Source organism: Talpa occidentalis, unplaced genomic scaffold (genome assembly GCF_014898055.3).
Source record: "Talpa occidentalis isolate TD23 unplaced genomic scaffold, MPIMG_talOcc4v2.1 talOcc4.12, whole genome shotgun sequence".
Taxonomy (NCBI): Eukaryota; Metazoa; Chordata; class Mammalia; order Eulipotyphla; family Talpidae; genus Talpa; species Talpa occidentalis.
The window spans coordinates 83,704,085-83,726,470 of NW_023601212.1; the positions used below are offsets into that span (position 1 = coordinate 83,704,085).

At 55.5% G+C, this 22,386-nt stretch overlaps 1 protein-coding gene across 4 annotated transcripts in view; it reads left to right on the forward strand.

Moving 5' to 3' along the window:
- Positions 1-428: 428 nt before the first annotated feature.
- GRID2IP (Grid2 interacting protein) overlaps positions 429-22,386 on the forward strand; it is a 31,461-nt gene continuing 9,503 nt past the window's right edge. Inside the window, exons 1-13 of one of the 4 annotated variants that reach the window (XM_037507081.2) lie at positions 429-858; positions 4,436-4,590; positions 11,827-12,075; positions 12,240-12,325; positions 15,511-15,580; positions 16,051-16,145; positions 16,469-16,652; positions 18,158-18,312; positions 19,253-19,390; positions 19,629-19,726; positions 19,897-20,014; positions 20,773-21,128; positions 21,538-21,954. In XM_037507081.2, coding sequence (XP_037362978.1) covers positions 445-858; positions 4,436-4,590; positions 11,827-12,075; positions 12,240-12,325; positions 15,511-15,580; positions 16,051-16,145; positions 16,469-16,652; positions 18,158-18,312; positions 19,253-19,390; positions 19,629-19,726; positions 19,897-20,014; positions 20,773-21,128; positions 21,538-21,954 — 2,535 coding nt within the window. In that variant the 5' untranslated portion in view covers positions 429-444. Of the gene's footprint in view, positions 859-4,435; positions 4,591-9,241; positions 9,388-11,826; positions 12,076-12,239; positions 12,326-15,510; positions 15,581-16,050; positions 16,146-16,468; positions 16,653-18,157; positions 18,313-19,252; positions 19,391-19,628; positions 19,727-19,896; positions 20,015-20,772; positions 21,129-21,537; positions 21,955-22,386 lie in introns of those variants that run through there. The other 3 variants (XM_037507082.2, XM_054693677.1, XM_054693678.1) reach the window with 3 other exon arrangements.

Here is a 22,386-nt window from a genome sequence, read left to right on the forward strand (position 1 = left end):
CTGGTGTCTGCTGGGGCACTGAGCCAGCAGCCTCAGCTCTGTCCTAATCCACTTCCTAAACCCACAAGCCCTAATCACTGTCTCTACAACCCTCAAGACTCCACATTAACTCCCTGGTGTCTGAGACCTTTATCCAGCAGACCTCCCTTCCCTCCCTTGCCCCTCTGACCACCTCCATCTACACCTGTTCCTCTGGGGCTCCATCCTCTCAGCCGTATTTCTCCTGTTGTCTTGAGTGGTGGAAAACTCGGGTCCAGACAGACAGCTGAAGGGTGAAGGGGGTAAAGAATAGACAGATGGAGGGAAACTGAGTCACAGAGGCAGTGAGAGGGGAGAGGCAGAGAGGCAGAAGCCCCGACTGGAACCTGTGCGGGGCCTTTGGGCAGCACGCAGCCCCGCAAGACAGCGTCTCTCTCCCTCTCCAGCCACAAGGCCACTGCTGTCATGCCGGCCACCAACCAGGGCTGGCCGGAGGACTTCGGCTTTCGGCTGGGCGGTTCGGGCCCCTGCTATGTCCTGGACGTGGCCGAGGGAAGCAGCGCGCACGCGGGGGGGCTGCGACCAGGGGACCAGATCCTGGAGGTGGAGGGGCTGGCTGTGGGCAGCCTAAGCCGTGAGGGACTCGTGCGCCTGGCCCGGCGCTGCCCACGCGTGCCGCCCAGCCTGGGCGTGCTGCCGGGCCCCGACGGCGGCCCGGGAGCAGGATCCGGCTGCCTGCAGCGAACCACAACTTCGCGGCCCCTGCGCTCCGGCCGCGGCCTCTCCCTGGGCGGCGAGCTGCTGCTCTTGGCCCGCCGCAAGCGCCCGGACGCCGTGCACCGAGAGCGCAGGCGCAAGGCCCAGGAGTTCAGTCGCAAGGTAGGGAGGTGGGGCGGGGCTCGCGAGCGGGGTGGCTCCCCAGGAGGGGTTCGTAGGTGGGGGTAGAGCCTGGTGGTCTGGAGAGGTTTGGAGGGGGTTTGGAGGGGGCCTGCAGGGGGCCTGGACAGGGCCTGAATGGGGACTGGAGGGGCCTTGGAGGGGGCCTGGATGGGGCCTGGAGGGCTCCGGAGCTGAGGCTACTTGGAAGGACAGATTTCTCAGAGACAGTAAAGACCCTCAAGCGTCACGGCCTTGGCCTAATTTTGTAGAGATTGCTTGTAAGCTGGTAAATTTTACGTCTGCATATACCCTTGTAATCAGCACCCTCATCAAACTGTAAGCTAATAGAGTATAGATAATAACAGAATGGAGAATACAGATTAATTTCTTCACACCAGAAGATTTCCATGTACCCCTTTCCGTGTCTATTTCTCCCATTAAGACGAAGCTTCTGTTCTGACTTCCACTGTTACAGATGACTATTCCGTTGGTGAACTAGACTTGGCAGAATTATACAACCTGTGATCTTGATGCCCAGCTTCTTGTACTAAATATGTCTGTAATTTTCACCCACGTCTGTAGCCATGGATCAGTCTTGCTATGATCTGTGTGACTAACATAATGTCTTAGTCCATTTGGGCAGTTATTGGGAGGGTCCAGGGAGCTCTTCCTAATTGCATGAATCCCAATCATGAAGACTCTACCCTCCTGATCTAAGCAACTCCTGAGAAACCCTATCTCCTATAGGGAGAAACCCTCTCTCCCTATCTCCTACCACCTTCATAGTGGTAGTGTAGGGGGAGCAGGCAAGGGAGGGATTAGGATTTCCAAGGATAAATGCTATAATACTTAGTGTTCTTTTTCTAAGTGTGTCCATCTACTCAAAAGATACGACTTTCTTTCTATAACCACAATAAGCTCTGTTGTGACAACCAAAATCAAGCGTCTTGGTGCCTTTACATCCACCACAGTTTAGTTTTCACACACAGAAATTTTTCCGAAGGCCCATGCGACTCTCTGGGACAGCTGACCTCTCCATGAGGTATCAGCATCCCAGACTCCTCCATCTCAGTTTGAAGCTTCAAAATTCCCCGAAGAAGAGGAAGAGAGCGTGGAAAGGTATGCGCTTGCTCTTAGGTACTTCAGGGATCAAGTGAACTACTACACCTTCAATCAGCACTCATTGGCCAGAATTAGTAACACTGCCCTCAAGGAATGCTGGGAAGTGTGGTCTTCTATGTATCCAGGAAAGAGAGGAGCTAGAAATATTGGTGAACAAGAGTACCTTAGACCCATCTGGCTACTAGAACAAAATCCCACAGACTGGGAAGCTCATAAACAACAGGAATAGATTCCTTGTAGTTCTGGAGGCTGGGTGCCAAGATCAGGAGTTGGAGATTAGTAGGGTGCCAACATAGTAGAGCAAGGGACCTCTTCTGGGTTGCAAACTTCTGGTTGTGTTCTCCAATGACAAAAGGGGTTAGGGAGCTCTGGGGTTGTTCTTTTATAGGGCACTAATATCATTCATTAGGATACCACCTTCATGTCCTAGTTACCTCCCAAAGACCCCACCTACTACTAGGACCTTGGGTTTTCAACACTTGAACTTTGGGAGGACATAAGTATTCACACCATTACAATTATTCTCTGCTGTAATCCCATATGACCTGCCTCAGAACCAGGCTATATCTCCCTATGCCCTCATCACCACTCCTCAGAGTGGAGGGCATGTGGTCAAGCCCCAGAAGAGGAGAGTGGAAATGCAGACCTGGCCAGGAAGAAGGGCCAGGGTGCCCAGCCAAGGCCAGCTGTGGTGCTTTTCTGGTAAAAGGGAGAGGAGCGTGGTGGATTCTGGTTAGAGCTCACCAAGCATCCCCCAGAGCTGAAAGCAAATCCTCAAAAAAAAAAAAAAAAAAAAAAAAGCCTCCAGAAGATGAAGGGCATCTGTGGGAGCCCCCGTTGATTTTCAACAATCAGCTCCCGGTTCCCGCCAGCATTCTCCCTGCCCCAGTTTTTCTTTCTTGAAGGATATGATATTTAATAGAAAATCCATTAGTGTCCCTGATGGTGCCTCACGCTTAGATGTAGGTTGAGCGCATCTGGGTAATAGCTGACACCAAAACCCGCACTGCTGCTCGGCCCCAGGAGGGAGGAGCTATTTTTTCCTCTTTCTTACATAAAACATCTTTCCAGCTAGCCATGTTCTCCTTTGAATCAAGGCTGCTGCTGACTTTGATTTCCAAGCCATTAACCTTCCTGGGCATGGTGGGTGGCACCAGGAGGGGAGCGCCTAGCATGGCAGCCTGCCCTACTCAGAGAGAGAGAAACCTGGAAATGCAGCACTGGAATGTTCCATAAACATTCCAGTACCTACTATGTCAGGCCCTGTGCTTGGGACCAGACAGGAGTAAAACCTTAAGTCTGGGTCTCAGCGGTCATATCTGGGAGAGGAGAGACACAACAATCTGTGGTGTGATGTGCTCAGACTCAGGTGGCCTCTGAACCGGTACCCCTAACTAAGCCCTGCTGATAATACCCACCCATCTTCTGTGGTGTCACCTCTTCCTGAAAGTCTTCCTTGATCCCTTTGTGGACCCTTCTAGAAAGCAGTTGCTCTCCTGTCCTCACAACATCTCCGCATCAGTTCCTTCAAGACTCAAAGCCCTGGGCAAGAGTTTCCAATTGACAGCGTCTGCAACATAACCTCCCATCTCGTTTGGGGTTTCCTCTCTTTTTGGCTGCAGAGCCAACAATCCAGAAATATCCCCCCCAGTGGCTGTGCTGCAGTCCTTTAGCCTACACCATCAGATATTTTCATGGCCACTACGGCCTCAGTGCTAAGCAAAACACAGATGAGCCTCTTTACTCCTTCCTCGCTGTCACTCATCTTATCTTCTCAGGGTGTATTTCGGAGAAGTTCCTAGTTGCAAGATCACTGGCTAGATGACTGCATTTTGACTTTGGGCACACTTACCCAGCTGCCCTCCAGAAACGGGGGGCCCATGGGCACAATCATTTCCAGCAGCCACATAAAGTAAATATGCCTTGATTAGTGTCAGCTGGTTTGTACACAAAGAAAACAAAGTCTGGAGGGAGCATTAGGGGAGTCAGAATTCAGCACTACATATACACTCCAGGCTTTTTTGTGGAGCCAGAATGTTCTCTATGGGATCTCTGAGCGTACAGTGTAGTGGAAGGGAGTGTAGTATTATAATAGCAGTAACTAGCAATTATTGACTGCCTGGCATGTGGCTGAGCTCTTAATTGATTCCTTTGATCCTTACACTGTTTAGTGGAAGGGATGTCCTTGGTTTTGAGTCCTGTCCCCCCATCCTGGGTAAGTCACTTCGTTTCTACCAGCCTTAGTTTCCTTAGAGGTAAGAGGAAGATACCAGCCATGCCCTTGTAGGGCTGCTGGGAGGTTTGAAGTGACGTGATGTGGGTAAAGGCCCCCGGCAGTGCTCCCACAACAGTTATACCAAGGAGGCAAACTAAAGCAGTGGGGGAGGGGGATGTGAATGATTCCCTTTTGTTCTGTCCCGGGTCCCTGTGGTCCCTGTGGGACCCCTCCTCATAGGTGGATGAAATCTTGGGAGACCAGCTGACGGCCAAGGAGCAGGTGTTCTCTGCACTGAAGCAGTTTGCAGCGGAGCAGCGGGTGGATGACCTGGTGTGGGAGCTCACCCTGGCTCTGCCCCGCGAGGCCCGAGGACCACTCCTGGACAACCTCAGGTACCTCAGTGTGTCTCCCTCAGGGGAGTCTCCTCTCCCACTGCCACCCAGACACTGCTGCTGCCTGCTTCTGAACTAGACCCTGTCATCCCCTCGACCCCAGAACAAGGTGGGTCAGTCACCCTGGGAAGGGTGGCCAGGTGCCAGGATACCACTTTGAGTGAGAATGAAACAGCTGCCTCAGCGAGGTGGGACGGGCTGCAAGAGGATCCACCTCCTGATCTGAAGTCACAGCCTGCCCTGCCCTGTCCCCAAACCCAGAGCTTGGAAATCCCCAATAGGATACCAAGGTAGACCGAGGTCTTGATTGAGATGGAGGAATGGCACAACGGGAAGGGAAGGAAGTCTAGGTTGTGCTGTGTCCCCCAATACCTGACCCTACAAATGGTGTGTGCTCTGTCCTTTGATGATGCCAGATGAGTGCCAAGGACCTCACAGGGCTCTGGAAGAGTCTTCTCTTGCTGAGTTCCTGGGGCCTACTGAGGCTCAGAGAGGTCAAGAGGCTGACCCAAAGCCACACAGCAAATGAATGGCAGTAGCAATAACTATGACTGGTCAGCTGTGCACTTTCTATTCTCTTCTGCTTCAGCTTTTTGAAACATCTTTAAGTTCATTCTTGGTAGGGGGTTTTCTTGTGGGTCCTCACCTGTAGTGACCAGAGGATCTCCAGAATCATCCCTTTCCTGTCAGGGTGTCACGGCCCTGCACAGCTTCCATCTGGACAGCTCTGAGCCTGAATGATTTGTTCTCCGCGGGGATCCTGCGGGGCTTCCTCTCCCTACCCTGCCTCCTGGCCCACCACCGCTCCCCCATTCCACCCCTCCCTCTTCCTGGGTTCAGCCCGCCCCCGCCCCCCTTCCGCCCCCCCCTCCGCCCCCTCCCCTCGCTGCCATTCACCCCAAGCCTGCCCCTCCCTCTGGGCCTGGCCAATGTCAGGGACCGGGCTGGCCACCCTCCCTCTCCAAGCCCCGGCGGCACTGCGTCCCAGCTCCGCAGCGGAGCGCAGAAGGCCACGGAAAGAGGCCACCATGAGCTGCCTGGGGTGAGTTAGGGGCCTGCCCCTTGCTGGGAAAATCCAGAGGGGAAAAAAAGTTGTTTCTAGAACCGAACTGGTGGTGGAGATGATGTGCTGCTGCTGAGGGCTCCCTGGGGAAGTGTTCCGTGGGCAGCCCCACTGCTCCCCTCCCCACCAGGGCTGAGCTGGGGGCACCGCGCCGGGCGCTGAGAAGTTGGCATGCGTGTCTCCTGACCGCCAGCGGCCCGGACTCAGCTGGAGGCCCTCTCGGTCCCCTTGTCTCCCCTTGTCTCTGTCCGAGGCTGCGCCGGCTTCTGTCCGTCTCCTACCCTGGCCAGCGTCTGTCTGTCTCCTGGGACAGCCCCCGTCCCTGCTTTTCCTTCAGCATCTGGTTCCCCAAGCGACTGACAGCCCTGGCAGCTGGTCAGCAAGAGCCTGATTGGGGGTGGCGCCCCCTTGGCCATGCTGGATTTTTGCCTGGAAAGCGGGAACCCTGGACACCTGGGGATGCCTCTCCCGGCATCATTCCCGGTCGCTGCTGGGGAGGATGAAACAGCAGCCTCTGTTGTCAGCTTGTGTCAAGTGCGACAGGAAAATTGGGGAGGCTGCTGGAGGAGGGGGCGGTGCCCAGCTGGGCTCTGCAGGGAGAGGGGTACCCTGGCAGCCTGGCTTCAGTCACCCTTACTTCCTCCTCCCCATCCCCCTCCCCACCCCCCACCCCCAGGCAAGTGGCCCACAATGCTGGTTGCCAGGGATGCAGTGGTGATCCCCAGGTAGCACCTTCTAGGGAGCTTAGAAAGGGTATGTGATTTCAAGAGCTGAGGAACACCCCAGGGTTAATTCAGCCTGGGACAATCAGGGCAGGCTCCCCTGAGGAGGCAGCAGATGACTTTGCTATGGTTCGGTGGCCTGTGGGGTGGTGGGTGGGGAGACAGTCCCCCAAAAAGTTTAGCAGGGCCACGCATCTAGCCACAGAGGTGGACCCCCCGTGTGTCAAGGCAAGGGTGGTACCATACAAATCCCAAGGAACCCAACAGTGCCAGACCCTGCGTCACTCTTCATGTGATGAGGTGCCATGAAGACCTACAGCTGTTCCCCTGGGACACACCCCTTCCACTCAGGAGAGATAAGGTTTATAAAAGAGGTTGAGCAGCCAAAGTGTAGAGAAGGGGTTGAAGAGTGGGGGACAGGGGTTGTGCTCAGCAGAGGCGGGAAGCTGCCACTCATGATATGGTCTCTGAGGGAAGGCTTGGAAGAAGGTGGAAGGCACTCATGAAGCTGCACCATCCCACACAATAGCCACTGGCTATTTTAAATTAAATATTAAAAATCAAAACAACTGATTAAATCAATAGATTAACTATTAATCACTAGCTAGATTAAATTAATAAAATATATAAACTAAAATTTAAAATTCCATTTCCCAGCCTCACTCGCCACACTTCAAGTGCTCAGTAGCCACAAATGACTAGCGGCTACCATATGGGACAGAGCTCACATAGCCCATGGCCAGCATCAAGGAAGGTTCTCGTGGACAGTGCTGAGGGTGAGATTTGGGTCAGCGGCAGCAATGTGAGGGAAGAGTCTCATCCTCCTTTATAGCAGCAGGTGATCCTGGGCTCAGAGCCTAATATGGGTCTGTCCCAAAGGGATCCCAGTTTGATGAAGTGATAAAATTACTTTCTAATTAGAACAGTTCGGAAAGTGTGACGTGGCTAGGAGGAATGGGGAAGCTAGCCAGCTCCAGGGTAGGCCAGTGCTGCAGGAAATACACAAGGGACAGGGGAGGTGGACGCAATAGAGGCAAGGGGATGGTGTGGAGCTGGAATCTGGAATCCCCGCAGACCTAGCTCAAACCCTAAGTCTACTATTGGCTGTGCAACATAGAGCAGGTTAATTGACCCGACAGCTCATCTGTAAAATGGGTTGCTCAGCCCTACGTATTCACAGCAGGGTTCTTGGTAGGACACCACATCAGTGCACTCTGCCAACTGCAAGCAGTGAGAGATTAGCTGTGAATATGTTGTGTGAGGGAACATCTGTACCGCCTTTACCCTCTTCTGGTTTAAGGACAGTGTCAGGAACACCATAATACACAGTTATTGGGAAAAGTTCATGAAACTCTAAGTGAAAGCGATAGCATATAGCATGTGCTCAGTTAGTGTGGGTTTCTCTTAAGGGAAATCTCTCCTGAGAGAGGTTTCTCCACCATGGCGCTTTTGACAATTCTCTGTTGCTGAGAGCCAGCCTGTATTTATAGGAAGTTTAGCAGCATCCCTGGCCTCCACCCACTAGATACCAGTAGTGCATCCCCCTACTGGCCCAGTCCATCATTTTGTGATAACCAAAACTGTCCCCAGAATGTACCAAATGTCCCTGATGGACAAACTTGTCCCCTATTGAGAACAAGTGTCCTGGAGTGATCTGCCTTCAGTAGCACCCTCTGGATGAAGCAGGCACTTCAGGGAAGGCCAGCTGTTGCCTCCCCTGCTGCCTTAGGTCCTCTGGCCAGATGCACCAGCTGCAGAACTTTTTGGTGTCTTCACTGTGCAGGGCAGGACCCGACCCAGGCAGCGTGCACACTACTGACTGTGTCTGGATTTCTGCCTGAGCATCTGCTCCGTGGTCACACCTCCCCTGGCCACAGCATGACAGGCAGTCTTCAATGCTGGGCTGTCGCAGCTGGTACAAAACAACTAGAAATGACCCTAGCAGGGTGGGATGGTTGTGGCCCTGCAGAAATCAGAGAGCTGTGCTCTTTGTGAGAGTTTTCAGTTATTTCTCTCCCTGGCAGGGCTAAGGACAAGTACTGATGAGGACACTGCCTGAGTGCTGGCTCTGGCTTCCTGTTGCCGCCAAGGAGAAATGTGGAGCCAGCTGGGTTGAACACCGCAGCTGGTGGTAGGGTTGGGGGTGGGGGGAGGCAGGAATGGAACAGGCATGGGAGGCTGAGGTGTACTGGGCAGCATGGTCTGGACACAGTATCAGTACCAAAGACCATCAGGAAGTCTACAGGGTCCTGCCCTTGATGGGCTGTAGGAACCCCTAGGTAGGGCCATGCAAACTGTTCCTCCCAATGACTGAGACAGGTCAAGTCCCCAGGGTTTCCAGCCTCGGCCTGCCCTTCCAGCCTGTCTGGGTGGTGGCGGCCACCTCCTGGTTCCCCATCATTCTCTTGGTGCAGTCTCATCTGCTGACTTGTCATTCAAGGCTTCCCTTCTAGCCTTTCTCCACTGGTGCTTTCCCGAGTAGGGGGAGAGGCCTTCCACTTGTTAGCCCAAGCCCACCTCTGCTGAACCCTGGGCCCCGGGACAAAGCCCACCCCTTCCGGAAAGCGGCCCAGGGCTTACAAAGAGCTACCAGCCGCCCTCTGAACTGTGGCGTTCAGTCTCGCTGAGCCAGTGGGACCCACCACTCTGCCTGTGGTCAGGGCGCCACGGCCCGAGAAGTCCGAGGCTTGGCACCTGCGTAGGTACGAATCTCCGGAGGGTGCCTAGAGGAGGCAGTGTAAAGGCATCCAACCTCCCCCAGCTTCCAGGGAGCAAGCCAAGGGTCCCCCAGAGGGGAGGGGCGGGGCGGGGCCACCCGAGAAGGGGCGGGCGCGGGGCCGCGGCTTGGACCAGCTCGGGAGGGGCCGCGCGCGCTCGCCCGGCAGAGGCGCGTGGAGTCGCGGTACCCTATCTCTGCTACCGGGCTTGGCCAAGCCCTGCCCGTCGGCACCAGCCACGTCGCCGTCGCCGGCTCCAGATGGGGAAGGACCAGGGCTTCTCTCGGCACTTTCGGTAGTTTCCCCACTGCGCCCCGGGAACCTTGCGCCCTGCGCGCGGCGGACCCGCCTCCCGCCGGCCTGAAACTGGGTGGGGCTAGAGCTTTGAGGGGGCTTCCCTGCCCTGGGTGGGCACCTTCCGAACCTGGTACGGGCCCAAAAGCTGGGGAGGGCGAAAACAGACTGCAAGGATACAGGAGGGCGAGTTCTCTGCGTGGGCGCCCAGAGCTTGACCGACCCTTGGGGTTGAGATCTGGGTCCAGGATCTCGGGCTGGGATTGAAAAGCTCTTTCCTGCGACTGGGCTGGTCTGGGAAACTGCACAGAGAATGAGGCAGGAAATGTGGCGAGGAGAGATAGGACCCTAGGACCAATCCTGGTGGAATCTGGAGTTCGATTTAGACTTGATTCTCCAGGCAGAGAGAATTGAGTGCAAAGGTCACTGTGTGGCCCCCTGGAGGTGCCCTGAAGGTTGGCCTAGCTGTGGGGGTCAGAGGGACCACAAAGGTTCCTGAGGCTTCTCTGGTCTTGTCTGTGCTAGATCTATAGGGAACAGACCGGAGCCACTTGGAGGGGTCAAGGGAGCTGGGAAGAAGGATGACTAGTTCACCAGGCAGCCTTGGGCTCTGGTATGACCCCAAGGACATCAAACAGCGAATGGGTCACCCAACTCTTGCACCTGTGCAGTTGCTACTAACCCTGGTTCTCACCAGGGGGCAAGGCCTTTCTAACTGTTGCTTGAGGGTGGAGCCCCAGCTGGCCCCCACCCAGGTTGGTCCCAGGGTTTGGGGGTGCTGCTCTCTGAAACCTGTGACTGAGGCCTAAAAGTTTGAAGTGGACCACTTCAGGCATGCCATCATCTCTTTCCCTGGGCATGAAGCATGGGGTGGGCTTGAAAGGGTGTGGGGGGGAATGTGAGGTTGTGCAGGCCAAGCAGATGGAGGGGTCAGTCTCTGGAGAACTTGAGTGACCATCTGGGGAGGGAGGCTGAAGCTGCAGATTTTTGAGAATCACTGCAGATGGGCAAGGATTTGCATATCAGGCCAGGCCAGGACACTCCTGGCAGAGTTGAGCCGGCCATTCATTCTGGCTTCCTAATTGCCTGGAACATCCAGACCTGGAATAGAGCTCACTGGGCTGGTGGGGGTGGTGGTGGTGGTGGTTACAGGGATGCACCCCTCCTCCTGGAGGATATATATCCCTTCCCACCAGGCAGTTTATTCTGCTCACCCAGGCTTATTAATCCTCCCCACAGAGGTCAGAGGAACTGAGTGGGGGCCCATGGGGGACCTCAGAGGGTTTGTATTTCAGCTGGCTCTCACTCTTCCCTCTTCTCCATGCCCTTGGCCTTGTTTTCTGGTATAAAGAACAGGAAAGGGAGCCTTGGGAGGGAGCCAGGGGGCCTCACTAGCAGCCCGAGCTCCTCAAACCCTGATCAGAGCCCCACCACTGTGCTAAGGCTCAGAAGCTGAACTTGAATCCCAGTTTCCCAGGGCCCATCTGTGTAACCTGGGAGTTACACATCCTCTCTGAGCTTCAGAATCCTCTGCCATGAACTAGGGAGGCTACCAGGACATGGACCACTGCTGTTTCTCAAAGGTGGGGTTGGATCTCATGAAGAACCCATGGAGTCACTGAGAGTCCCTCCCATGTGCGCTGGTCCGAAGCTGAGTTATGAACTCAGCCCTCAAAAAGCTTCCAGCCTCAGAAAGGAGACCCATGAGCACCAAGCATCATTCCAGGCTGTGGACTCCACACAGGGGCCATGCCAGCCTCTTCTGCCTCTCACCACTTCCATGCCCACTCCTCTGAAAGTGGGAACCACACCGTATCTCCAGCTTTGTACCCCAGTCCCTGGCTGGCACAGGATTAAATTGAAGGAAGGCCAGTGTTGGGTGTTGAAGGGAACCCCGTTTAGCTAAGGGAACAGAGAGTGTACCTGACAGGAACAAAAGCCTGAGCAAAATCACATTCTGAGTCGGCAGTTGTAGGAGGGCTGGCCAGAGAAGCCAGTGGGAACACTTGGAGTATCCTGAGGGTATGGGGGAGTCTGACTCTGGGAGGGTTGTGGCTTCAATTTTCTCCAGCAGAGCTACTGGAATCATGCCGGGAGAAGGTCGATGGTGGGGATCCCAGCCTGGTGCTGGCCTAGCGGGTGCAAGGTGATGACACGAGGGAGTAGGGGAGAGGCAGGAGATGGGAAGACAAGGCAGGTGGAGGATTGGTTCCATGCATTAACTTTTGCAGGAACTGAGGCCTCTCCAAAGGCCGGAGCAGTAGGGACACTGTAACGTGACTTTCACAAGGTGGAGGAAACCGGGTGCTGTGCTCCTTGTATAGCCGGTTGAGGCGCAAGTTAGGGTGGTCCCCAAGTAGAGGCACCTTTTGGATCACGATTTGCCGCGATCCGGGCGCTGCCAGCGGGCGCGCCTCGACTCTGCGGTCCTCACCCGCAGGATCTTCATCCCCAAGAAGCACCGGGCGCGCTTCGACGAGGTGGTGTCGCAGGGTCTGCTGGGCAAACTGTGCCGTGTCCGGCGGGCTCAGGGAGCGCAGCGGCTGCGCCGGAGCCGCAGCGAGGAGAGGCCCGAGCGCCTCCTGGTGTCCACGCGCGCCAGCGCCGCGCCGCGCCGCCCGGATGAGCCGCCCCCGCGCAAGGCCGCTTCGCTGCTGGGCGGTCGCGCCTGCCCCGGGGGCGCGCGCAGGTACGCGGGGGAGAGACGCCAGGGTCGAGGGCTTGGGGCAGAGGATGGACGCCTGGAAGCCGGCAGGAGCGGGACGCTGGACCTCTCCCGCCAATATGGCCAGCCTGCCTCTCCCCGGAGCAGGGCACGCTGCCTGCCCCCTACTTTCCTCTTCTGTCTCCCAGGACAGTACGAGTCTACAAGGGCAACAAGAGCTTCGGCTTCACGCTGCGCGGACATGGACCGGTCTGGATTGAGTCTGTCCTCCCCGGTAAGGGGTGGGCCAGTTACCCTAAAAGTCCCTAAGGCCCAGGATGGGTTGAAGGACCTTGCTAGGCTGCTACTCGGCAACCACCCTCCCCCCAACCAACCTCTGAGTACCACAGAGCAGCAGGTCCAAATCAGGGCAAACGCCCACCAAGCAGGGTCACCCCTGGGCCAAGCGAGCTGAGGTCTTCATCCAGAGGTTTCCTGTGTTCACAGGGAGGAGTGGTTCACTGCCAGGGATACTGGAGCACCCAGGCAGAGCTGATGCCTGCCCAGGCTGCGCCCCAAGCAACATTCCTTGAGCCATCTGCCCACTGTGAACTGGACTCTTGAACAGGCCAGACTAGACAGGCAAGAAGGCCTCAGGACTCTGCCCCCCATACAATCCCCTCACTTTCCCCCACCAATCTGGACTCCCCACCTCCTCCTACCCAGCTTGCTCCTTAAATGGTGGCATCTTGAAGTAGCAGCACCTTCTCTGTGTAGGCGTTCCTCCTTCTGCACCTCCTGCCCCAGGGGACCGTGAGGGTAAGACACCATTCAGGAGACCGTGGAGCAGAGGAGTCCCCTGGTACTGAATTGAATTCTTCCTCCCTGTAACTGCCCCATAGGACTGGGTCACCTGCACCTAGGTCCTGCCAGGTCTGAGCGTGATGCTGTCAATGACACATCCCCTTCAGAGTGACATAGCCCCCTATTGATGCTGTGTCCTTTCTGCCCCCTGTATCTCGGTCTCCAGTGTACAGGTCTGTGAGACGGGCATCTTCTGATTCCCGGGGAAGTGGCTCAGAGCCTTTGCATCACTGTTCTGGCCATCAGCTTATTCTGAGACTGAACCTGATGACCCGCATCTGCCACTTCATCTCAGATTTGTGCAACAACTTGGCAAGTTGTTGCCACACTATTCAGGAAAAGCCTGAAGGCAGCTTTCTAGGGAGCTTTCTTTTGAAATGATTAATTTCTTTTTTTTTTTTAAAGATTTATTGATTGATTGATTGATTTATACATACATACATACAAGCACTGGGTACAGTCAGAAGCGCGGGAGGGTGAGAGAATTCACCAGAGCCAGAGCGGGGAGCAGAGCAGGCAGAAGGACCAAAGTACACTGCTGAGGGGAGCAGCGGGCGGCAGGAGAGGTCTGTGTGCCATGTGGGACCCTCCTCCAGTGGCCAGGGAGCAGCCGGGGATCAAACCGGCGTTGCAGAGGCTGCGGGCAGCTTCGCAACCCAGCGCTCAACTGCTGCGCCACCTGGGAGGCCCTGAAATGATTAATTTCTTTGTCTCTTCCAAATGTTTTGCCCACACCACACCCTCCTTATCCCTGCCTCTTCTATAAGAGAGACCTGGTCTAGGGCCATGTTAAAATCCAGGAGTACTGTTCTCCTCAGCCCAGTCTTTATTTTTTTTTTTAAGATTATTTATTTATACAAGCACTGGGTATGGTCAGAAGCGCGGGAGGGTGAGAGAATTCACCAGAGCCAGAGCGGGGAGCAGAGCAGGCAGAAGGACCAAAGTACACTGCTGAGGGGAGCAGCGGGCGGCAGGAGAGGTCTGTGTGCCATGTGCGACCCTCCCCGGTGGCCGGGAATCGAACCGGCGCTGCAGAGGCCGCGGGCCGCTTCGCAACCCAGCGCTCAACCGCTGTGCCACCGGGGAGGCCCAGCCCAGTCTTTAAACTGTTAATTCCATGCCATCCTTCATAGGAAGTCAAATGAAGCATTGATGGGAGCTTTTACAGACTGGGAAACTGAGGCCTAGAGAGGTTCTGGCAAATCAAGGAGCAGAACCTGGGGTTTCCCAGCTCCTGACTCAGTGACCTTAAATCCCCTGCTACACCCCTCTGACTCTCCTACCCCCAGGCTGGCCCAGGCTTCCAGGCAGGCCAGGTTGGATTCATTATGACCAATACTCTCGCTCCATTTTTAGTCCCAGAGAAAGGACTTTCCTTGGTCATTCCCTTCCTCAACAGACTTTCCCCACAGCCTCAAGAGAAAACTGTTCCCAATCTAAGTGTATATTTTATTTAGTTATTTATCATCCCCCGCCACTTGATTCCAAATTAGACTGAAGACTAATAAGAGACAGAAAGAAAAAAATACTATATCTATAGGCGCAAATTTACCAGCCCCCCTCCCTTCCCTGGCTAGTAAGCGCTGAGGTAGGTCTCACCTTGGGAGTCAACCAGCCAGAGTGAGAATTAGCTGCTCCCATTTGTTAAAATGTAGGCTTTGTTATTATTCAGATATGATGAGGCCAACAGGCCAAGAGAGAGCAGCCATTGAAAAGATGGTGACTCACGGCTCCCAAGAGCAGGGGGCACGGGATGCCACACAGGCCACCCAGGGCAGTACCAGGATCAGTCAGGAGGCAGACAGAGGGAGTGAGGAGAACTCAGGGACAAGAACCCTTTTTGTGGTTTTTATGGGAATGGCTGAGGCAGGGGAAGCAGGCTAAACAGGTTTAGGATTGGCTAGTTTGAGAAAGTTCCAAGATCTGGGGACACAGGGCTGTCCCTAGTTGTCTGTACTTGGCCCTGGGTGATTCGGGCAGAGAGTCATGACCCAGAGTGTGAGACCCCATAGAGGAGTGGGCTTGTGGGGGTCCAGGATTAGTTGGTTTGCACGTGAATGGCGTGCTTGCACACCACCCCTTGACCATCTCTGGGATTTGGCTAACTCTGGAGGAGACTCCTCCCAGTATTAGCAAGGCCCAAGAGGTCAAAGCTCCAGAAGTCCAGGAAATAAGAAGCATGATTAATATGCCATGTTTCCCAGCCTGAGGGAGGAGCCTGCCACCCTGTAGCAGACACATTTCTTCCCTGATAAACGAAACCACAGAGGAATGGTATGTGATACAGACCACGGTACGAGGGTCAGGACGGTATCTGGAGCAGGGTCCTCTGCAGGATGGACAGATGCTACAGAAATTCGCTCTCAGTTCCTTCCATGTCTCTGCTCTTCTCCAGCTGACCACTTCATGCCCTGAGCCCCCCAGCCCCCATCCACGGGTCACTCCCTGCTGAGAGCAGCTGAGGTCAGAGGCCCTGAGTCTGATGTGGGGACCTGCTGACTTGATTTGGTTCTCTTCTGCTGCCTATTTCACACTGGCCAGACTGTAGTCAGTGTCTGGCTCGCAGAGCAGGCTGCTGCCCACCTGACCAGCATGCCCTTCCTTTCTTGTTTCCAGGGAGCCCTGCTGACAATGCTTCCCTCAAGTCAGGCGACCGGATCCTCTTCCTTAATGGACTGGACATGAGGTCAGAGGCCATTGGGGATATCAGAGCTTAGTGATAAACTGTCCCCCAAGACTCCTGTCTCTTGGGACATTCAGGCCACAGTCCTGATCCCCTTTGACCAGTTGGTCCCCGGGGTCTGTCCCACTTCCTATATGAACTCTTAAATCTGTCCTCCCACCCCGGCCAGGGTCAGTGCATCCTTTCAGCCAGCGACACTGTGCTGGGAACACAGAGTCAAATGGGCCATCTGCGTCTTGCCTGGGAACCCCACCTAGGGGTGATGTGGGCACAACCCAGAGTGCCCAGCTGGTCCTGGGCCTGGAGTTTCTCCTACAAAGATTAGGAGGCAGGAGTGGCAGGGCCTGGGGTTCTGTTTCTGGCCCAGCAGTAGACTATGCTGTGGCCTCTAGGGCAGGACAGGGAGGTATGGTGGGTGGTGGTGGACAGAGCTCATCCCGGTCAGGCCCTCCTGGGCCATCTTTGCTTGGCAGGAACTGCTCCCATGACAAGGTGGTGTCCATGCTGCAGGGCAGTGGTGCAATGCCCACATTGGTGGTGGAGGAGGGGCTCGTCTCGTTCGCCAGTGGTGAGACCCTGCCCCCCAGCCACTTGGCTGCCTTGGCCCCCAGGAACCCTGTTGGGGCTGCCATGTGTGGGATTTCTGAGTTTTCAGAGGACTCTGCTTTCCCCCTCAAGCCTGCAGCTTCCCTCCCCAGGTGTTACTCCCCAGGGGCAGAACCTAATGGGGCATCAGGAACCTGCCCTGACTCATCGTCCATTCTTATCCCCAGCCGGGGACAGCAGGTGTGCCTCCCAGGGCACAACTCTGCATGGCCACACCCCCACTCAGGAGGGCACCTGGACTAGGGACATGGGTCACCCGTGTCTGTCCTACCTATGGCCCCCCAGACTCTGATTCCTTGGATTCCCCCAACCCATCGTCGGCGCTCACCTCCCTGCAGTGGGTGGCGGACATCCTGCCATCCAGCATCCGGGTCCAGGGAAGGACTTTCAGCCAGCAGCTGGAGCACCTGCTCACTCCTCCCGAGCGCTATGGGGTCTGCCGGGCCCTGGAAAGCTTCTTCCAGCACAGGTGATTGGATCAGAGTGGTGGTGGGCACCTGCCCTGGGTGGGCCGCAATCCTACCCAGACTCACCAGTACGCCTCCCTGCCCCGCACAACTCTTTTATCTGCTGGGGAGTAGCACAATGAGGGCAACACTGTTACCAGGGGCGGGCAGGGTGGGGACCGCTGGGCTGCTCTGGAACAAACAACTCTGAAACTAGGTGAGCCACAGCCTTCTCTGAAAAGAGAAGTAGGCAGTCACCACCTGCAGCGTGGTCAGAGGGACTGGTGCCCGCAAGACCCTGTTGGGGCTGGTTTGGTGTCTTTCGGTGACAGCATCCAGTGGTTGTCATACTTCTCGGTGCGTAAGGTGTGTCATTGTCTTGGTGCCAGGCCCCTCACTTGTTTACTTCCTGTTCTTCTTTTGTTTAAACGTATTTAGTGAGATCTAATTCACATACCATACAATTCACCCATTTAAGTGTATCACGCACTGGTTTTTGGAATAGTCACACATATGTGCTACCATCACCACATTCAATTTTAGAAACTTTCATCATTTCAAAAGTACTATCTTCTTTTGATTTCATAATTTTACTTTTCACACCTAGAGTTCACCTTTATGTGGTGTGTTGTGAGGATCCAGTTTTATTTTTCCACATAATGCAGGGGTCAGCAAACTATTTCTCTAAAGGGCCAGAGAGTAGATATTTTTGGCTTTGCAGGCCAGTACTGTCTCTGTTAAAACTATTCAACTCTGCTATTGGAACTTGAAATCAGCCATTAATAATATGCAAACAAATAGGTATCACCATGTTCCAGTGAGACCTTTCCAAAACAGGTCATTGTTTGCCAATCCTTAACCCTTGAAGAATACCACTTTGAACTGTGCAGGTCCATTTATACTCAACGTTCTTTTAATAATGAGGTTGGCCCTCCATATTGAGGGTCCTACAGTCACAGATTCAACCACCGACAGTTCTTGGTTAAGTCTGAAGATGCAGAACTTGCAGGGCCAAGGGCCGGCTATAAGGGACTTGAGCATCCTTGGATTTTGGTATCCAAGTGAGGTCCTGAAACCAGTCCCCCTCATGTACCAAAGGATGATTGTTGTTAAGTTTTGGGGGAGTCAGAGTTATTTACATATGAATTTTCTACCACACAAGGTTCGGCACCCCTAACCCCACGCTGTTGAAGGGTCAATTGTAATGAGTCTGCTTTCCCAACATGCTACATGTTTTAATCTTCCCAAGAACTCTGTACAGCAGCTTTGTACTGTTCTTGTCCCTATTCCACTGACAAGGAAACTGAGGCATAAAGAAGTTAGGAAACTTGAGAAAGGTCACTTGGCTGGTAAGAGGCAGAGCCAGGATTTGAGTCTGGATGGCCTTCCTGCCTGCTTTCCTGCCCTGTGGGAGGGAGACAGCATGAGGCTGCATTCTATGGCCTGCAGGGGCTCCCCACCCCTCTTATGCCCTCACCCATGGTGAGCTCATGGACAATTAGCACTTTGCTCTTGCACCCTCCCCCAGGAACATTGATACCCTCATTGTCGACGTCTATCCTGTGCTGGACACACCTGCCAAGCAGGTCCTCTGGCAGTTCATCTACCAGCTGTTGACCTATGAGGAGCAGGAGCTGTGCCAGGAGAAAATTGCATGCTTCCTGGGCTACACAGCCATGACAGGTGAGCTGGCTTGCCTTCCACTCACTTCCAGGTGAAAAGCCCCGGTACCTGGGCCCTACCCGCACACGGATGTACCCCTGCGCCCTGCAAATATCTGCCCATCACACCTGGTCTGGTCCTAGGAGTGCCCTCACCTTGACCTTTAAGCAGCATAGATATCCCCTATAATGGCTTGAGGGGTCTGAGGTTTCTCACACAGAAAATAGGGGTGACCTCAGTGGCTGTGCTTTGCATCCTGGCAAGTGTGCGGGAGATCAAGGCACTGTGTGGACATTGTTTGTAGGCCTGGATCGTGAGCGCATAGCTGGGTCACACCTGACTGGGGCTGGGGCACACAATGCACACCAGGACCCATGCCAGCTGTAGCCTCAGCCTCATGTTGCTGTGCACCCATCACAGCCTTCCCCCTTTGCCCACAAACCATGCGTTTAGGCCTCCAGAATCAGAAGTGAGCCCAACCCTATGCATTTGTTCTAGACACACGGCACCTGTTGTCTCGGCCTGCAGCTCTCCTGCATGCTGGCCCTATGTATCCACCTCCCCAGCCCCAGGGACCCACAGTTTGTCAGGGGTAGGGGGAGATGAAGGATTGTAGCAAGAAGCTAAGGGTGCAGGATAATGTTCCACACATCTACCTAAGGCTAGAACCTTCCATTTTACCCCAAAATTCCCTGTGGGCAGCACAAGTCGTTGAGACTGGAAATCATTATGTCCTAGGCTCTAGTCATGAGAAGAGGCCTGTGGTCATCTCTGCTAGGCTCAAGCTCCATCACCCCCTTGTCCCTCCAGTTCCTGGCATCTGGTTCCCATGCCAGGGCTTCCCCTTGAGAGCTTTCCTAGAGCTGGCCGGGGCAGAAGGCCATCGATACCTCTCCCTGTGTGTGGAGGCTCTTGTCTGGCCGAGAGGATAAAGGGCTTATCTCCTCTTCATGTTCCCCAGCAGAGCCTGAGCCTGAGCTGGACCTGGAGCCTGAGCCTGAGCCAGTGCCTGAGCTGCAGCCAAGAAGCTCCCTGAGGGCCTCCTCCATATGCCGCCGAAGCCTCCGGTCCCAAGGCCTGGAGTCCAGCCTCAGCTGTGGTGAGGCCATGGACAGAAAGACTGGAGCAATTGGGAGGGTGCTGCCAGGGCTGTGCTTCCACACCTGCAAAATGGATGTGGTGAGATCGGAAACCCCTGGGAATGTGGGTGAGCAGGGCTGAGCAGGTGCCTTCCTTGCTGGTACTTTCTCCATGGACCCTGGCTGGGTCTGAGCCTTGGGACTCAGAAGTGGTCAGTAGACCCACCCTCAGATGTGGCTCATCGGACTCCCCTGCAGGTCCTGCCGACTGCCCCGAGATGCCACTTCCTCTCATCCCAGGCGAGCGCCAGGCAGGCGATGGCACGTCCCTCCCTGAGACCCCCAACCCCAAGATGGTGAGACCTCTCTACCCTCCTCGTGGTTTGGTGGGGGTGGAGAATGAGAGACCCATGTGGCTGGGGTGGTTCCCAGTCTCCCAGACCACCCAGACCTGACCTCCCAGGTCATGTTAGGGACACAGAGGAAGTGGGGGCAGGCTGAGCTAACTTCCACCCCTCTCCCCCAGATGTCAGCTGTCTATGCAGAGCTGGAGTCCCGCCTGAGCAGCAGCTTTAAAGGGAAAATGGGGACCACGTCCAGATCCCATGCCTCCCCTCCAATGCCCAGTCCAGCAGTCACAGCAGGTAGGGGCTCAGCCAACCTCAGATCCTGAGGGCAACACTGCTCTCTGTCCTCCTGGCCAACTGTCTGGGTATTGGCTCCACCTCCAGGCAGAACCCTGGACACACTCCCTTCCCCCCCATACTTTGCTCCATGGCCAAGGACTGGGTTGTAGGGAACCCTAGCAGCCTCCATGGCTAGGGGCCACACATGTGAGGGGTGCCCACGATATGATCCTCTATAGAGCTAGAAAGGCAGAGTACTATCCCCAAAGACGTCCCCAAATTAACATGTGGCTATGGATAAACTCTCAAGTGTTTATGTTGCTGTGTAAATGGGACAGCGGGAAAAAGGGTGGCTCATAGGAGGTACATGCTGTTTCTCTGTTGTTCAGAATGCAGGGACCCTGGGAGATGCTCCTATGAGCTAAGGGCCTAGTGGAGGTGAAAGGTGCCTCATGGAGAAGGCCACTCTGCCCTTTGAGTTGCATTTGGTGGGGTCTGGGTGGGACGCTTGGTGTCCCTTCCAAGATGAACTGGGGTCTGCCTGTCCTGGGGCCAAGCAGTGCTCCCACTCCTACACTCTGACCTTTGCTCACCCTCCGGGAAGGACCTGGGGAGGCGGGTCTCCCAGGGTCTTCCTGTGCTGTGTCCAGAGAGGGAAGGAAGAGCGCCCTGGGGACACAGAGCCAGCCTGCCCTGGGCCCCTCCCCTCCAGCCTGCAGTACCTGGACCCCGGTACTGACTGCAGAGGGGTCCTCACGCTCCACCCCCCACCCCAGGGCCCAGGACCCTGTCCAACGTCTCCTGGCCCAGCGAGCGGCTCCTGCCCTCTCCCTGCTACTACCCGCTATGCTCAGGGGGCCTGGCCTCCCCCAGCAGCTCCGAGTCCCACCCCTACGCCAGCCTGGACAGCAGCAGGGCGCCCTCCCCACAGCCAGGCCCCGGGCCCAACCGCTCCGACAGCCCTCCCAGCCCGGACCCTGCCCGCCCACCCAGCCGAAGGAAGCTGTTCACCTTCTCCCGCCCTGTGCGAAGCCGGGATACAGACCGCTTCCTGGATGCACTGAGTGAGCAGCTGGGCCCCCGGGTCACCATCGTGGATGATTTTCTGAGTCCCGAGAATGACTACGAAGAGGTGAGCTTGGAAGCAGGTGTGGCGGGGAGGGGGTGGGGGTGGGGGTGCAGAGGCAATGAGGTGCATCTGCAAGAGGAATAGCATCCCAGTCGGCACAGACTCTCCCAGGCTACCCTACTCCCTGCCTTGGAGCTAGCTCCCCCTTTGACTTAAGCCTTACCTCTTGCCCCAGGCGATCTCATGGCCTGTTTGAGGCTATCCTGCCCCTTCCCTATTCCTTGTCCCAGGCTGCCTCGCACCCTGTCAGACTTTCCTACTCACAGCCTCAGGCCAGCCCACCAGACTATTCCTAACTTTGTCAGCAGATTATCCCAACCTCCCCTGCAGGCTACCCCACTCTCCCTTGCCCCATGCTGTAGCCTCCAGGGCCCAGCTTCACCCTGCCTTCCCATTGTTCTGCCCCCTCTAGATGAGCTTCCATGATGACCAGGGCAGCTTTGTAACCAATGAGCGGAGCAGCGCTAGCGAGTGTATCAGCAGCAGCGAGGAAGGCAGCTCCCTCACCTACTCGTCCATCTCTGACCACATCCCCCCACCCCCACTTAGCCCCCCACCCCCACCACCCCTGCCCTTCCATGACCCCAAACCCAGTTCCCGCAACCCTGACGGTCCCCGGGTCCCCACTCAGATGTTGGCCAAGCCCCTCACCCAACTCAGCCATCCAGTTCCTCCGCCACCGCCACCACCTCTACCCCCACCTGTGCCCTGTGCACCCCCCATGCTGTCCCGGGGCCTGGGCCACCGCCGAAGCGAGACCAGCCACATGAGCGTCAAGCGCCTGCGATGGGAGCAGGTGGAGAACTCAGAAGGCACCATCTGGGGTCAGGTAGGCATCCTAGCATCCTGCATCGGACCCTGCGTGGGTCCTTAAACCATCCAACATCCCACTGTGGCACTTACTCACAGGAGCTAAGACTGAAGGATTCTTTAAAGGGCAGCTGGTCCAAAACCCTGCACACCAGTCTCCACCCTTCCACTCTGATGCTTGAATTTGCTCCCAAACTACATTGCAATGCATATTTGAATACTTTCAATGATTAGGGAACTCACTAGCTAGCAAGGTATCTCTGTCCTCACTGGACAGTTCTAAATATCCTTTCTTGCATTGCTTTAAAATGTTGTCTCCCCAAGATATCCATGCAGAGCAAGTATATTTCCTTTGTGACAGAGGGAGCAGCCTGTCAGGTGAGCAAGACTCATCCCACCCCTTTTCTTTAGGTCATTCCCCTAGAGCATGGTTTCTAATCTCATTGTTTAG